Source organism: Nicotiana tomentosiformis, chromosome 11 (genome assembly GCF_000390325.3).
Source record: "Nicotiana tomentosiformis chromosome 11, ASM39032v3, whole genome shotgun sequence".
NCBI lineage: Eukaryota > Viridiplantae > Streptophyta > Magnoliopsida > Solanales > Solanaceae > Nicotiana > Nicotiana tomentosiformis.
The window spans coordinates 11,635,921-11,652,984 of NC_090822.1; the positions used below are offsets into that span (position 1 = coordinate 11,635,921).

At 34.0% G+C, this 17,064-nt stretch overlaps 1 protein-coding gene and 2 non-coding genes across 3 annotated transcripts; all 3 read left to right on the forward strand.

Moving 5' to 3' along the window:
- Positions 1-6,014: 6,014 nt before the first annotated feature.
- Positions 6,015-11,434, forward strand: LOC104099663 (uncharacterized). Its single transcript, XM_009606717.4, has 3 exons — positions 6,015-6,502; positions 9,813-9,836; positions 10,931-11,434. The coding sequence occupies exons 1-3, from the start codon at positions 6,313-6,315 to the stop codon at positions 11,230-11,232; spliced, it is 516 nt and encodes a 171-aa protein (XP_009605012.1). The 5' UTR covers positions 6,015-6,312; the 3' UTR covers positions 11,233-11,434.
- Positions 11,435-15,194: 3,760 nt separating this feature from the next.
- Positions 15,195-15,355, forward strand: LOC117277579 (U1 spliceosomal RNA). Its single transcript, XR_004507880.1, has one exon. It is a non-coding gene; the product is annotated as a U1 spliceosomal RNA (small nuclear RNA).
- A 1,395-nt stretch (positions 15,356-16,750) lies between these two features.
- Positions 16,751-16,946, forward strand: LOC117280148 (U2 spliceosomal RNA). Its single transcript, XR_011412487.1, has one exon. It is a non-coding gene; the product is annotated as a U2 spliceosomal RNA (small nuclear RNA).
- Positions 16,947-17,064: the final 118 nt, after the last annotated feature.

The window sequence follows — 17,064 nt, forward strand, 5'->3', positions numbered from 1 at the left end:
AGAAGTGTAGTATGAGTACACCACAGTTGTACCCAATAAGTATCAAGGCTAACCTCAGTAGAGTAGTGACGAAGCCATGTCAAGACACCTACCAGACATATAAAGTTGTACAATATGTTACATGAAGCTGATAAGGAAAGAGTGTCAATGTAAGGCCAATAATAGAAGAATTTCCAATACAAATCAACAATGAAAATAATGAGAACACAGATGATATCGAGCAAACAATCAAGCAATTGAGCAACCACACAGTAAGAGTACAATTAATATAAAAATGGCATGGCATCACCCTTAGTATTTTTATTCTCGTCCTTATCATGAAATGATGAATAATTTAAACACGATTCAAGACAATTCCAACTTGAACATAGTAAAGCGTCAAATGAGTTATTAAGCCAATTTAGGATTTAAATAAGGTAAGATAGTGGAGAGGTTGTGCAAATAGAATATCAATTGAGTTTAATTTAGAAATATATGAGATCCAATATAATATTGTATTTATACAATTTAAGACATTTAATCAAATATTTAACGTGATAAATATGAGATTTATTAAAGTAAAACGAATCTAATATTTAACGCGATAAATATGGGATTTATTAAAGTAAAACATAATAACAATTTTTCATATAAATTACACGACAATAAGATAATGAGGAAGTCGAGGTATCAATTAGACTAAAAATATAATCATCATTTAAATTAGTAGATCTTCAAACAAGATATGAGTTTTATTTTTGAAAGATACACAAGTGGAACAACTTGAAAATTCTTTCGTTTATATCTGCTAAATTTTCAGCAACTTAACATATCATATATAATACATGACTCACACAATAAGTCTATATTATTTCATCTTTAATATATTGACGGTTAATTAATTATGCCCAAAATATAATGAAGTGATTTAAGAAGCCATAATAATCGTCCTAGCATGGAATGCATCATGAGAATCACAATCAGAATTAACCTTAATATCACAATAGTTTCATATTTGTTCATTTGTTGCGGCGTGCAACCCACTCCCACAATATGAACTTAAGATACAATCTGTTGCGGCGTGCAACCCGATCCCACAATATAATTCTTTAAATAAATTTCGTTGTGGCTTGCAACCCGATCCAACAATATAATGTTTCAAATAAATTCCGTTGCGGCGTGCAACCCATTCCAACAATATAATCTTTCAAATAAATTCGGTTACAGCGTGCAACTCGATCCAACAATATAAATCATATCTGTTGTGGCGTGCAACCAGATCCTCAAGCAACACCAATTAAGCAACCAATTTACAACCAACTACGGTATACCGCAAAATCAAAAGGGATAACGAGGCTACACAAAAAGTCACAACTAATAAAAAGGCTACACGATAGCTCACGAAATCAAATAGCAAGGAAGTGACAATCCATAAGCCAAGGCACAATTTATGAACATCAATTGACAATTAAGGCATGTAGCAAGTAAAGCATGAATTCAACGAGTGATTACAATCAACAATTAGCATGTAAGGGTGAACTTGACAACAAGAATGAAACTTGTGTTAACAATTTGAAGTAAATCACGTACAAACAATTCTAACAACAAAAGCTATAATCATGAAACGATATTTGTAATCAATTGTATAAAAGGAGTCTAACGGTCTAAACCGGTCAAATACCATATATAGGTCATGTACCCAATCGTCATCTCGCATACACGATCTTCACATAACATGAATGACACAATCATCTCAAATCCTAAAGGGCGGTTACCCCCCTCCCCCTTACCCCCTCCCACAAAGTTAGACAAGATATTTACCTTAACAGAGTTATGCCAATATTTCAAATAGCATTCTCTTGTTCCTATGAGTCATAAATAATAATACAAATCGAGTCGTTCAATCGAAACTCAATTCGGAGCTTATTTGCTCAATGCAATATGATGTGCCGTAGAATTTCGGCACATTTGATACCAATTACATAGACTTTAGCGCATCTTTCAATGCATTTTTAGTTAATTCTTATGAAGTTTTGGTGTTTTGCAGTGCATGAGGCTTGAGGATCCAAAAATATAGAAAAGAAGTCAAAAAGTCACAAAAGGGTAGAAATGACGCAAGTATGCAGTCGCATAAAGCATATGCGGACCGCATACCCATCGCAGACTGAAGAAGATTGTTGGTTAACTGAAGAGAAAAAGATACGACCCATTATGCGGTCGCATAACGATTATGCGGACCGCATAGTGATCGAATAACTAAAATCAAGAAAGCTGAGAAGTACTTATGCGGAGGAATATGCGGTCGCATAATGTATATGCGGACTGCATAATTGGAATGCAGTCAAGAGCTGGGTTGGATACATGAGATTATGCGGCGATCTCGAATAATATGCGGACCGCATACGTGGTCTACGACCAGTATGCGGTCGCATAAACCTTCTGCAAGGTTATTTTTGTCTAATTTTGGATCTGACTTTTAGTCCACTATAAATAAATTTATTAGGGTTTTGTGGGGGCGATGAGGAGATAAAAAAGAGATTACTTTTAGAGCATTGAATGCACCATTGTTTTGGAGACTTTTGAAGAGAGAATCTTTTATCTTTGTAAGCTTTATGACTCTATTTATCGCTCTGTTCTTAGATTTTTGTATGAGTAGCTAATTTCAATTACTAAGGTTGTGGACCCTAGATGAGTGTAATGTTAATGGGTGTTTACCATTGAATATATATATATATATATATATATATATATATATATATATATATATATATATATATATATATATATATAATGGTTGGTTGATATTTATTCAGTTCTCATGCTTCATGTGATGTTAGTGGTTGCAAACATTAACTAATTCCATTTCACTCTATCTGCACTTTGAAAAGTGGGCTAGGGTTTGGTAGAATTGAATATCAAAAACTCAAGGCTTTAACTCTTGTTTAATGGAATCGCCTAGGAATAAGTGGGTTCTATTTGGCATAAATTGGTTATTTTCAATCGCAACTCTTTTACATTTGGGAAAATCTTGAAGAGTAGATATTACTCAACTATTGGAAAATAGTGGGTAGTCACTTAGAAACCATTTGCATATCAAAAGACTTTATATTAGAAATATATCATATTAACACTGATAGCATTACATTACATCATGGGGACACAACCTTGGTTTCCTTAATCAAATTAATCACAACCTCACAATATTCTACTTGTCTTCATTTCACTCAATTGCAACATTCTTTTCAACTAACAGAATAGAATTACAAATTAATTCAAGTTTTACACTACTCAAATAATCTTTTCACACCTATTCCATGTAGGATTCGACTTCAACCTAGCTGGGTCATTATATTTGACATCGACCGCTTTACACTAATTATTAAGGTGTAATTTGAGCATATCACAATACCAATTTCGCTCGTTAAACAATTAACTCATGTTTCGCGCTAAAAACCCAATCGCGACTTGATGAAATTAGACCAAACATTTCAGATAATTTCTATAATTCATTATCAAACTCCCGAAAGTCTCAAAATCGAATTTCGATCTCTACAACTAAAAATGGACATTTGGATCATTACATGCTTATGCTCAAAATACCAAACTCTTCCAAAACTCATCCGAAATAGCCTGTAGTGTATCAACCATAACTTTTTGTAGCTAACTTCAACTGTCAAACGATTTAAATTTATGAAAACTAGATACAGTGGGCTACAACTTTTATTTTTGGATCATCTCCAAATTTCTTACAGATTACGAGGTATAAGCTTCTAAAATTAGCTTTGCGATGCACACTGCTGTAGCCAAAAACCAACAGTTAACAATGGCCTAGAAATGGTCAGAAACCACTCCGAAACTCACTCGAGCCCCTTGGGACCCCGTCCGAACATACCAACAAGTCTCAAAATATATTACTGACTTAGTCGAGGACTCAAATCACATCAAATAACACTAAAACACGAATCACACCCCAATCCAAGCTTAATGAAAACAAACGAATTCCAAATTCTACATTTGATGCCGAAACCTATCAAATCAATTCGGAATGACCCCAAATTTTGCACACGAGTCCTAAATGACATAATAGAGCTGTTTCAATTTTCGGAATTAAATTTCGACCCTGATATCAATAAAATTAACTCCCAGTCAAATTTCTAAAAATCTTCCATTTTCTAACTTTCGCCAAAATGCGTCAAATTGTCCTACGAACTTCCAAATTCAAATCCGGACATACACCTAAGTCCGAAATCACCATACGAAACTATTGACATCATCAAAATTCCATTTCGGAGTCGTTTACTCAAAAGTCAAACTCTAATTAACTCTTTTCATTTAAGCTTCAAAAATAAGATTTTTTCTTTCAATTTAGTTCCGAATCTTGCAGAAATCAAACTCGATCACACACACAAGTCATAATACACATTACAAAGTTGCTCGGGACCTTAAGTCGCTGAACGGAATGTAAATTCTCAAAATGACAAGTCGGGTCGTTACAAATATGCTGAATTTGAGTCTCCTTCTTTCCGACATTTAACTCTGGAGTTTTGCTTGTAAATACTTTGCTAAATTCCGCTCTATTTATCCAATTGTTCTTTTAACAATTTCTCTTCCTCAATAAGATCATCATTCTGCAGTATATGGTTCATTTCTCTTGCACTTCATGCAATTGTTGTCGCACTTGCTTCAATTTAGTATCTACCCCTGATAGTGAATAGTATTAAGCTTCACATCCATGAGCCACATCCATATCACCAACCACCACTTATCACCTTCTTGACAACCTCCTCCACGGCATAAATGCCGCTATTAGCCACCACCACTAAGCCACCGCCACACAATCATCATCTCTAGCCACTGCTTCAGAACTACTATCACCAGTCTCCTCAACTAACTATTATCACCACCAATCACCACCTCATACTATCATCATTGACGTACAATTGTCATTATTGTTGTAGCTCGTTTTTACTCCATCAAATAAATATTCTCTTTATACCACCATATAAATTAAGATTACGTAATATATTTTTGTAGATGCAGTACCTAATTATAACTTTGTTTGAACTTTATATTTATTTAGTTTTAAAAAAAAACATAAATTATATACATTCATATGCTAAGAAAATAAATAATCTTAATTTTCAGCTGTTTATATTTAAAATAATCTGCTATATATTCATATTCAAATATCTTAATCTAAAGCCAAAAAGGTCTTTCTCTTTATAGGTACGTAATATCACGTTTGAGAATCTATCCGACAAGAAAAATAAAAGGTATTACAAATACATAACTCTGTATATACTAAACCAAACAATGTATGTAGCCTCAATCCAATCAAATCTACTCTAAGGTAAAGAAAGAAAGGAACGATTGAGGGATCAACTTGAATAGTCATAACCCGTTCCCATTGAACAAAAGAAGTAAGATGGGTATAATCAGAGGCGGAGCTAGAGATTTAAGTGTGTAAGTTCTAAATTTTAAAATAAAATATTGTTTCTAGGGGGAATCGAACCCCCATCTTTTCCAACAAACCCACAACCCTTACCGTTGAACCAAGACCTCTTTTGCTATTGGGTTCAGCAGTATATATTTATATAGATTTAATAAATATTTCAATACAAATGCAAGGTTCCGGAAAAAATCACTGAGTTCACCCGAACCCGCACCCACTACTGTAGCTCTGTCCCTGGGTATAATTGAATCGAATCTAGCAATTCAGTTCGATTATATAAGTCTTATTTCTCTTGTTACTTCTAGCAATTAAGGATTGTTTAATGAACTTTTATACTATTATTATAATTTAAATTGTTATAATATATTACTTACTACTTATTTTAAATTATCAATTAATATTGTCAAGTAAAATTACTAAAAACCTTTTAAATAACCTAATTATGTAATTTACATAATCAATGCACAAAAACCAAACTCATTAAAAGACAATACCACGCAAAATAAGGAAACGAGTGAAAACAAAAAAAAAAAACAAAAATTGGAAACTACATAGAAGCAAAGGAACTTGACGGTGGACTTTCAACAAATTTGTGAAACTAAGTGTCAACCACAACCCACAGTACTACACCCATTAAAAAAATATGAATCCAATTGAGAATTTAGTTTAACACCTTCAATATCTACTTTGACTCAAGAAAGTGGATCTGAAGTATCAGTACTATAGTAAATTAAATACCCATTTTAGCTTACATCTTATCAATGTGAAAAAACTCAGTTATAACTATACCCATTATAGTACTAGTATAGTAGATCCATTTTCTCCTATAGATCTCAGTTCCAATTGCCTTCAGCTAAAGAAAAAACCAAAAAAGAAAAAAAATGGCAAGGCAATCTGGGACTTGCTTAAGATGTTGTTTAGTAATTTTTGCTGTAGTTTCAGCTCTTTGTGTATCTGGGCCTGCTATTTATTGGAAATTTAAGAAGGGTTTAAGGTTAAAAGCTGCTCAATCTTGTTTGCCTTGTAAATGTGATTGCTCTCCTCCACTTTCACTTCTTGAAGTTGCTCCTGGTATGTGATTTTCAGCTTTTTTTAGATCCAAGATCCTATTTTTATGCATTATTTATTTAAAGATCATATTTTTATAAGTTTTTATTTGGTTTCCTTTTCTGGGGTTTCTTTATTTGATTCATTATTTTGCTTGGTGTTAGTTTTGTTGTAAGTTTTGAGGGCCAAGTTTGAGGATCTTGTCTTTGGTGTGTTTCTCAGATTGAGGTTGGATTGAGGGTTATGAATTTAAGTTTTATGCACTGATAGCGTGTAGATTTTTTATAGTGATTTTTTAACATGTGATAGCTAGTTACGGTAAACCTGTAATTACCTAATAAGTGATCTGATTGTGTAAATATGTTTTACATTGTCGGTGCATAAAACTTAAACTCTTTATTATAATTTTTAGATTGAGGGGAGATTTTTGGTTGCATGTTAAAGATTTATTACTCTCCTTAATTATCCTGTTCATTGTTTTCTTTTGATGCAAACAAACTGTTCTTTGGTTGCAAGTTTAACACATTGGTTCTTGGTAAGGTAGGATGCCGGTGAGAAGCAGATTATAGAATTTTTAGTGGATTTGGTTGGCCTAATGACCCTTCTGGTCTATCTCTTTTGTTGCACTGATTGTGTTCAAAGATGTGATTTTTGGTTATGTGAGAGCAAGTAAATAAAAAAAGGTCGAAGGAAGTGAATTTTTCTTTAAACCTGTCTTCAGTATCGGTTTTGGTCAATGTAATCCTTTAAGCTAGGATCGGATGCAGGTTAAAAAATGAAGCTGCATGATGGGGTTTATTCTGCTTTTGCATTTGGGTTAAACCCAGGAAAGCAAAACGGATGAATGAATGCTTTCATTAACAACTTGTTCCCCTCACACCTTATCAAAAACTTCTTCACCTCGCAAAATGTAGGGATGAAGGTCTTGCCTCCAACAAAATCAGACATTGTTTAGATAACATAAATGGCTACTCTTATGATTATTGCTCGAGAAGATTGAGGTCAGATCGAATGTAGTAGAAGCTTAAGTGAAGCTTTGATTGAGAGGCTCTGATACCATATAGGAAAGTAAGTACCTATTTAGCAATTAAGGGAATGCCGCATAGGATATTTTCCCCGAGTTGTGTGCTTCTGTAAAGACTTTTGAGCTGTGGTAGGTACTATCACGAAGAGCTCTCAGGTACGGTTTTTTCTTCATGGTTTTGGAGTCTGTTGATCAAGCCTCGCTTTAAGTTTCTACTTTTCTGGCCCCATAATTAAGCAAACTATGAAGAAAATGAGAGAAATCTTTCTGTCACACTTAACATAATGGCTCCTTCCTATTTTAGTGAAAGCCTGATTTTCTTAAAAAATAAATGGAGTATTTGGATGAAGTTGGTCCGAGTGAAGCGGAATGGGTATAGAGGATTATGCAGACGACACCAACTAGTTTCGGTTTGAGGCATAGTTATTATTGTTGTGGAATTTCAAGAATCTGTCTTTGCTGAAAACTAAGGGCTGGAGAATGTAGGACTTTAATTATATGCAACATTTAGCTGATGTTCATTAATTGATCCTTATGTTCTTTCCTGAATGCCTTAAGAAGTACGGCGTAAAGCTTCCATTCTGAATCGTGGTTTTAAAAGAAGTACTATGCAGAGTCTCCGTCCTGGATCCACTTTTCAATGGTTCTTGAGAAGCGGATGTAATTCTGAAGTACCAAGCACTGCACCTCCTCATTGGTTCTTTTTTACTGATATATGATAACAAACTATGCACAGAAACATGTAATGGGGATATAATGATTTGTTCGTAAAGTTACATTAGTAAGGGAATCCTCTCTTTTTTGCAAGGGACATTCAATTTTGGTATGATGGATAAGATTCTCAATTCGAAAATTCGACCATGGATAAGATCGGCACCAGGATACAATCCGAAAATTTGACCATGGATTCTTAAAATTGGAAGGGATATCTTCCAGTATGAGTACATCTTGGTAGACCTGATCTGAAATTCATAATTTTAATTTACTTGGTTATGTGCAGTTGTGTTATGAACGATATTGGCCAAGAGGCTAAGATGGAGGCAAGTTTGAGAAATCGTAACAGTATGTATGGACCCAGGTATGAGCATAAGGAGTGTGATTTGTGTAATGGGGATGAGAGATCAGATCCAGGGGTGTGTGAAGAATAGAGCTAATACAACAACCATAGCCTATCCTCTCTCACATACAGTGCTGTTTATTTATTTCCTGCCGATCACAAATCACTCTACACTCCACATTCTCCTATCCTGGTCTCATACATTTTAATTTCCCAAACTTCCCCTCCATCTTAGCTCTTGGTCAACATCGTTCACAACTAGCTGACAAACAAATAATATCATTGATTTACACCAAAGATTTTCTAAATCGTGTATCACTAGGAGTTAGGTTGCAAGGGATACTTGCATACTTTCTTGTCTGTATAATGTTGCAATGTTCTTTTATGCCCTAACTGAGGCTGGAGATCCTAAAAGACATTTATGTAGAGAAGACATTATTATAAAGTTGTTGGCGCCTTTTCTACTGCGTTTGTCCTTTCATATTCTTGTATGTTGCAAATGTGATCATTGATGCTTCTGAAACATAGGCGTACCAAGGAAAGTTATTTTTTTTTTTTTAAAGATCTCAGGCTCCAAGCTTATGATCCTAATAACGGTTAGCTGCTTAGACTTTACTGAAAGGTTATGGTTTCTATATCTGGTCGAGCTGTTAAACTAAACTGTGTGTCGGGGCTGTTTGGTTGATGGCTTTGTATATTTTATCCTCTAAAATCCACCCCTTTGATTTAAGAAAGAAAAAAAATGGCAAATGGGGAAAGGAAAGAAATCCTAATGCTTGCGGTATTTATTATTTTTCTTTTATCTGGTGAGATCCAGCACAATGCAAAAGTATTATCTGCTGTCTAATGATGTGAATGTTAGAATTTCATCAATGTCGTATGAGAAATGGAGTGGAAGTGTAGAAACGGAGAATGAAGATCTTTCAAATATTTAGTGATGGGATTCTGCACTTGTTTTGATGTGTTATTTCACTCCGACCATCTTCTTGCTCTATCACGCTCGTCTTCCTCTCAGTGCAACCTCTAAAAGAATGAATTGATGGATCCTTGTGCTGACATATTGAGTAAAGCTAGTTGTTTATATTCCTCTTTTATTTTGAAGTTCACATCATCTGGGATTATGCTACTGTTCATGCGTTTGCTCTTATATAGTCTTTCTGATAGTTTCTATACAACGTATCTGGTGAAGTCCCATGGAAATTTAAATACCAATTAAGCTAACATAATCCCGCATTTGGTTTCCTCTTGTGCAGGCTTGGCGAATCTTACCATTACAGGTGAGCTACACTTTCTTCTTCTCCTCAAAAATGCATGTTATGCTCAGTTTAATAAAACTCGGAATATGTTCTTCCTTTAGTAAAATTATTGGGGCCATGTGTACCAAAAGGCTATCCTTCTGCTTGTTAGCAAGTCTGAAATTGAGATACATATGATTGAAAATAGATGAAAATCAGCTTCGGATGTTACTTAGGATGTTGTCTATAATAAGAGAACAGTACCACTCGATAGCATATCCTATGTTTATGCATATCCCAGTGCATCCTGATGAATACAGAAAACAATATCCCTTACGGATAAGGATCATTAGATCATAGTGACAAATAACGCTAAATTGATTATCACCTTGATAAATGGATACTTAATCTCCTAAAATGATTGAAGACTTTTCCTTCAAAATTCTGACTAGGAGCTACTCTCTCTGTTTCAATTTAGATGACACATTTCGCTTATTGAGAGTCAATTTGACTAAACTTCGAAGTTAATTTGGATTAGCTCAACTCAATATTTTAAAATTAAAATTTAGATATTCAATAACTATACGAGAAATACTATAAGTTGCAATTTTTCTCATGATAAAAAAATATATTTTAAAATGTTGGTCAAACTTTATACAGTTTGATTCTCGATAAGCGAAATATGTCATTTAATTTGAAACGGAGGGAGTATAATTTTTGGATCTGAAACCAAGCTATTTTGCTCAGTGAACACTGCCCGTCTATAATATGGAGACACGCTGCCTAAAATCTTTTCTCTGCAGCATGTCAATTCATACAGCATAATTATGGATCCTCAGATAAGGGTATATAGTGCTTAAACCAGAAAGTCTTAGAAGTGGGAAAGAGTGGAAACTACATGGAAAAAGCTTCTTTGGTTTAAGGAACATGCTCACAGATGCTATATGTAATTTACAAATTACAATGCAAGAAATGTGTTCGGGGCCAGTCGAGAAGTTTAGAGATCCAGTTGTGATTTTCTTTTACCTAGTTTCTTCCATTTTACCATGTATTGCTTATGTTCGTTACCTTTGCAAAAGATTGTTTTTAACGGAAATCATGACACACTACATTGTAATGTTTCTCATTGGCATCAGACTGCGGCAAAGATGATCCGGATCTAAAGGAGGAGATGGAGAAACAGTTTGTGGATTTGTTATCGGAAGAGCTGAAGTTGCAGGAAGCTGTCGACAAGGAACACGTGCATCATATGAACATCACCTTTGTGGAGGCAAGAAGGTTAGCTTCTGAGTACCAAAAGGAGGCTGAGAAATGCATTGCTACCACCGAAACTTGTGAAGTCGGGCGAGAAAGAGCTGTTGTGTTGCTTGCCAAGGAAAAGAAGTTGACGTCCGTTTGGGAGCGTAGAGCGCGCCAAGCTGGTTGGCAAGGAGAATAAAGATTTAAAACAAAACTAGTGAATAAGTTCATCTTTAAGTTTCACTGCAGTAGCTCAAATTTTGTTGTCCACTGTTGTAGCTTATGTTAGTTCTCTCTCTATGAGCACAAAATTGCTCATATTTCTTTATCTATATGTGTATTTACTTACTCTCCTGTATCTTTTGATCATATGAAATATATACTCTTCACATTATATTTCAGCATTGAATCCAGTTACAACCCTTTATTGATGTCATTATGCACTTTTTTAAGCCATTTACAAAAATTCTTGGTCAAAGTGAAGTTACATTTCTTGGCTCACCATTTACATGGTGAAGAAGGAAAGAATGTTGGTAGCAATATTTGCCAATAAATGTACTATGTAGTTTTTAGCATCTTGAAACTACGTTTCTTACGCAAAGCTACTTTCTTTTTGTATTATCAGAGGCGGAGCCAAGCTTATGAGCTCGGGATTCTAATCGTTTTAAGTTACTAAATTGAAATTAATAATTTATGTGTATTCACATGGAATTTTAAAGATAAATACAAATTCGAACCAAAACTACTGAGTTCGGACGAAATCCGCTCACGACACTCTAGCTCCGCCCTTGATTACCTCTTGGAGTAAGGTGTCCAGCTGATTTGGATAATCAGTCTCCATTAGAACACAAGGTTTGGACCGGAGAATCATGAGATTTTAGGTTCAAATTCTAGCCGGAGTAGAAAACATTACATAATTTCTTTCTATCTGCTCGAGCCTAATGGACAGAGTTATCGATACCTGTGAATTGTAATGATGGAAGATAGCAGCTAGTCAGTGAAATAATCGAGTTGCACGCAAGTTAGTCTGGCACCACGTCTCAATAAAAAGACAAATTTTGGCTTGAACTATAGTTTGATCAAATTTTAAACTTCATCTTTCGCAAGAAAACACCACATATTGCACTAAACTGATCTAACAGTATTTTTTCAAACCGTCTTATGAAAATTTAACTCAAATTTGTATGACTCTACGAGCTCAAAGTTTTGTATGAAGGAATTATATATCCTCTCAAATGAGAAACTGTCTATTTATACTGTTGAGCTGTGTGTTTTAATGATTAACAAGTGTTTACAATAAACATGTGCTAAGAACCAGGTTCTCATTGCGGCCGCAAAAGGTTCCTTACAAGGCAATTAACTTTCTTTGGATGAATCAAAAATTATTTGTGGAAGTTATGGTGACGAAACTTGAGGAGTCCTTATGACCTCAGGACTTGTATGTTGATTATAGTTTGATTGTGCCTAGGACTCTCAAGTATCAGGGTGCTGTGACGACTTAAATACTCTGTTCAAGGACTGTTCAAGACTATCCTTTTTACACACCTACAGAGTACGAAGGAGCATTAATTTTCAGTCTACAATACACTTGAAGTCGTTTGATCAAGTCTATTCGTGCAGGAGAGCAAACTGTAGAGTTAGTTCATATGCTACTTGAATCAGTCTAGTTCATGTGTATTAAGGAATTGAGTTGTATTCATATTTTATTCAAAACGATGTAGTTGAATTATTGTATGAGTTTACAAGTTAGAGTAACTTGTAGTTTTCACATGATAAACAAGAGTAGTTAAGGTGTGGAGGTGTATTAGGTTATTAGTTTCTGGACACGTGCGTTGCACGTGTATTTCATATTATGAGTATAAACTTTTGAAATGGCATAAATATTATTTAAAAAGCTATGTCAAGCATATATCATACAAAAAATTGAAGAGAAAAAATGCAAGGCGAAAACAACGAATGGCGAAAATGATATAGTTATGTGCTCAAAATGATTGGATAGAGTTTGAGTTGTGAAGGGAAACAATTCTATTTGGTTAGCTAGATATGTTTCTAATTATATTAATTTTTATTTTATGAGGTACAATCATGTTATATGATCATATATCTCACCTAATAATTTTTTATAGATGATATTCTCAGAATATGCTCATTCTGGGTAACGATTGCCCTATCATAACAAGAATTTTTGTTTACGGATTGACATTAGTATTTTTTTGAAAGTGCAATATCAAATTATCCATATAGCAAATATGGATAGAAATTGAAACTCTTTCGTACATACTATATTTTTTCCGAAAGAATGTAAGAATAAGATGTTTGTACAAAAAAATGCCAATTAAGTATAAAGCAACCAACAATAATAAAAATAGAACAAAAAGAAAATAAAAAAATTCCAATAAATGCGCAAAATGATACAATAATTAGTTAAAAATATGAATTGTATAGCCAATTTGAGCAAACCTTACACATCGAACTAAAAATGGAAAAGAAGAACCAACATGGTTAGTATATTCAGCAAACTTTTCTCAAGGCATAAATATTCTAGAGAGGAAATTAGAAAGAAAAAAAATGAGTTAACAACATGCTAATCCAGAAATAAAAAATTAGTGCGTAGATTTTAATAATATTTAGAGTCCTTTTTTTAAGAAAAATAATATTTAGAGTCATATGCTATAATTTTAGCAGCAGGAAAAAAAAAAGAGTCATATGCTATAAGATTAGTATTCAAGTTAATGAAGTTCTCCAATTCCTTGGACAAATGTGTTTCCCTTCTCCTTTTTTATTCCCCTTATTAATGAAAAAGCATCGAATACACTTATAAGCACAAGATCAAGAAAAGAAATTATCGAACTTAGAACTTAATTCGAACTCCATGTCTGGAACTAAGCAATTGAAGCAAAAGATTAATTAGACATGGGGTTTTAAGAATGCAAAATTAAGTGTGAGGCATCTGATAATAAACTTATTAATTACCACTTCAATTTGCAAATAATAACTATTGCCATTTTAGTTTCAATTTCAACTACCATAAGAAGACAATAAGGAGAAAAAATAAGTATATGAGAACATTCAAAAAGAAGACTAACCATTAGAAGAATGTCTGCAGTGTTTATATTCAAGAGGTGGCTGCATTGACTTTCAAATTTATCAACTGGATACACCACAAAAATATAAGAATTGACAAAAATGATCCAGTAAGAGGTGTAAATAGCTCATGCTTTCTCCACTTAATGAGCATAAAATTCTCACTATTTAAACTTGACATGTGATTAATGTTCAAACGTGGTTTGATAAGTTTTCGATGTAGGAAGTGGATGAGACTATCGGGCATAAAGGTGAATATTACAAAATTTGAAGGGACTCTCGGGCATTAATACTAAATAGTATGGCTGAAATTCTTTATTTAATTATATTTTTTCCTTTTTTATGAAGGTCAAAATAGTCAATTAATTTTAGATGTACATTTTCGTAATTTAACTTTTGATTTAGGGGCTTCCTATTTATAATATAGTATGATAAGAGTTGAATATGTACTTTTGGCTCATTTGTTTTAGTAAAGTTGAAGCTTAAAATCATATGTGGTAGGTCGTAATTTTTGCACCTTTAAGCCGGGTGATTTTTCACGTTGATACTGTTTCAACATAAAAAGTTAGATGAAGAACGGAGGTTTTTGGTAATTTAGGACATACAAACAACCTAAAGCACAAAAGAGCAATGTTTTAAAATTATGGTTTCATTTTGTATTAACTCTTGGAGTCAAGTTACTAAAAAACAATTTCATTTCTGGAAGATATAAGCACTGATGATTGTGTTTCAATTTTATAGAGAATACAATAATACATTACCGACGTCTTTTTTCCATCATGTTGTAATATTATATTTCATAAAAAGGAACACATTAAAGGGTTGAGAAGACATATTTAGAAGAAATCTTGTCGATAATATTTTTAAAAATAAATACATCTTAGGATGAAATTGTATATCTCATTGTTTTCTCGCATTAATCTTTTTTTTGGTGTGGAAAATATAATGTATATTTTATTTACCTCTTTCTGAAGATGTTATGTAACTTCTTTCAGTAGTTAATCCCACGTCGGCAAATATAAACTGAGAGTGAGCAAATGCTGTAGAATAAAACTTGGGTTGGGCTGACTTGATAACATACTTACCTGGGCGGGTCAATGGGCGATCAATAAGGTCCATGGCCTAGGCTGGTGACTTTCATTACACTCTAGAAAGGGTGCTAGCCTAAAGTCGGCCCAAGTGGTCGAGCTTACGTCATAATTTGTGGTAGTGGGGCCGTGTGTTCGCGCGGCCCCTGTCCAATCGTAAGTCCAAACATTTGGGCCTCAAGCCCTATTTCAGCTCGAGAGCGGCCCTTTCTTAGTTGGCTGGAAAATTGGGTCTTTTACGTGGCACGTTGATATGAAAAATTATATTATTTATATAGGTAAAAATATTTTTTTATGTATATATACTACTATGTATTGACCCCTCTTGACTTACTTATGTAGTTATTTTGTTAAATTTTGATATCCCTTAATGAAAATTATACCTTTGTTGTTGCAGCTTCCATTTACTATGCAATCTTCTTGCAAGCAAAAGCTATTTATGACGTTTTTCGGCTTTGATTATTTTATCACTAGCTGGCCTTTTTTATGGGTTGGAATTTGTAAGGTGAAACAGAAAATTAGTTGTGAATTGATCTAACCCTTATTATAGCATGTCAATTTTAGACCCACAATAGTTCTTGTTAGTTGTATCACTCTCTATGGGTTCAAAGTGGCTGATTTATGTTATTACTTCAATACATGTAAACATTATTTTGGTGATACTTGTATTGTTAAACCATGTGTATGTTATTGCAAATATTAGGTTTTTACCGAAGGATGTGGTGCATTAAACAGTGGATGGGACTGCTCTTTCCTTAACCAGAGATCTCGGGTTCGAGCCATGAGTATGGAAAAATTCTTAATACGGAGTGCTTCCCCCCGAATGGGGCCGTACGTGGCGCAAATCCGGATATAGTCGGTATTCCAATATGGGTACCGGACACCGGATGGGAAAACACCCCCAAAGGATGAAATATTTTATCTAATGTAAACAAAGCTAAAGAAAAAAAATTGTTAGGCTTTTGGGTAATTATCTCAGAAATATCTCCATTAGTTTATGTTTGCTAGTATTTATTAAGGTTTAGAAAATTGACGAGGTTCAATTTCGGCCAACTGGTAGAACGTAACTTACCGGCACCCCCGGTCGTTCATACACCATTTATCACATACATTAAAACCTCTTTGTAACACACTCATTTGTTTCGAATATTTTTGTTTATTATAGCGAAGTACTGTTAGAGATAACATATGCTACTATTATAACATAACATAATTGATTCCATAAAAAAAATTGGCTTTTATAGCTAATAGTAGTTATATAACAATACAGTAATAAAGATGTCTGACCGTATATGTATTCTCACTTTATTTTTTAACCGCTATGGTTAAATTACTTTGCTTGGCATAAATATGGGGAGTAAATATTTACCATGGTAGAACAGAATTTCAGATCATAACTTTTTTCCTTTCCCTTGCAGGCAAGGAGAAGGCGCATATATGAAACATAAAATTCTCCAATCTGCAGGAAATCCCACATCGAGAGCTAACAAAAGCCAGAAAGGAGAGGACTGATATAAAAGCGGAAGGCCGTGCACAAGGTAAAGCATACCTTTCTCGGCCTTTTGGCTAAGATCAAGTGTAGTATCTGTTCTTATCAGTTTAATATCTGATATGTGAGTCATTGCTTCACACGATATTAACTTAATTTTTTAAGGGGGAGAGTCCATTAAGGTAGCTTGCTACCTGGGCTCTCAAGTGTCGCCCATCCGTTGCACTATTGCAAGGGCCTGGCGCACCCCACCAAATCAAATCTAAATTTGTATTGCTTTATTTGTATATATTTTAACGTTTAGATTATACGGTAGACTACAAAAATGTTACTGACTCAAGTAATATTCACTATTCAATTAAATGAATAC

What these genes read in the sequence shown, in the direction of transcription:
- LOC104099663 (XM_009606717.4), top strand. Translation starts at nt 6,313, where the DNA reads ATGGCAAGGCAATCTGGGACTTGCTTAAGATGTTGTTTAGTAATTTTT. An exon ending in ACTTCTTGAAGTTGCTCCTG is followed by an intron (nt 6,503 to 9,812) that starts GTATGTGATTTT and finishes CCTCTTGTGCAG; the next exon opens with GCTTGGCGAATCTTACCATT. An exon ending in GGCGAATCTTACCATTACAG is followed by an intron (nt 9,837 to 10,930) that starts GTGAGCTACACT and finishes CATTGGCATCAG; the next exon opens with ACTGCGGCAAAGATGATCCG.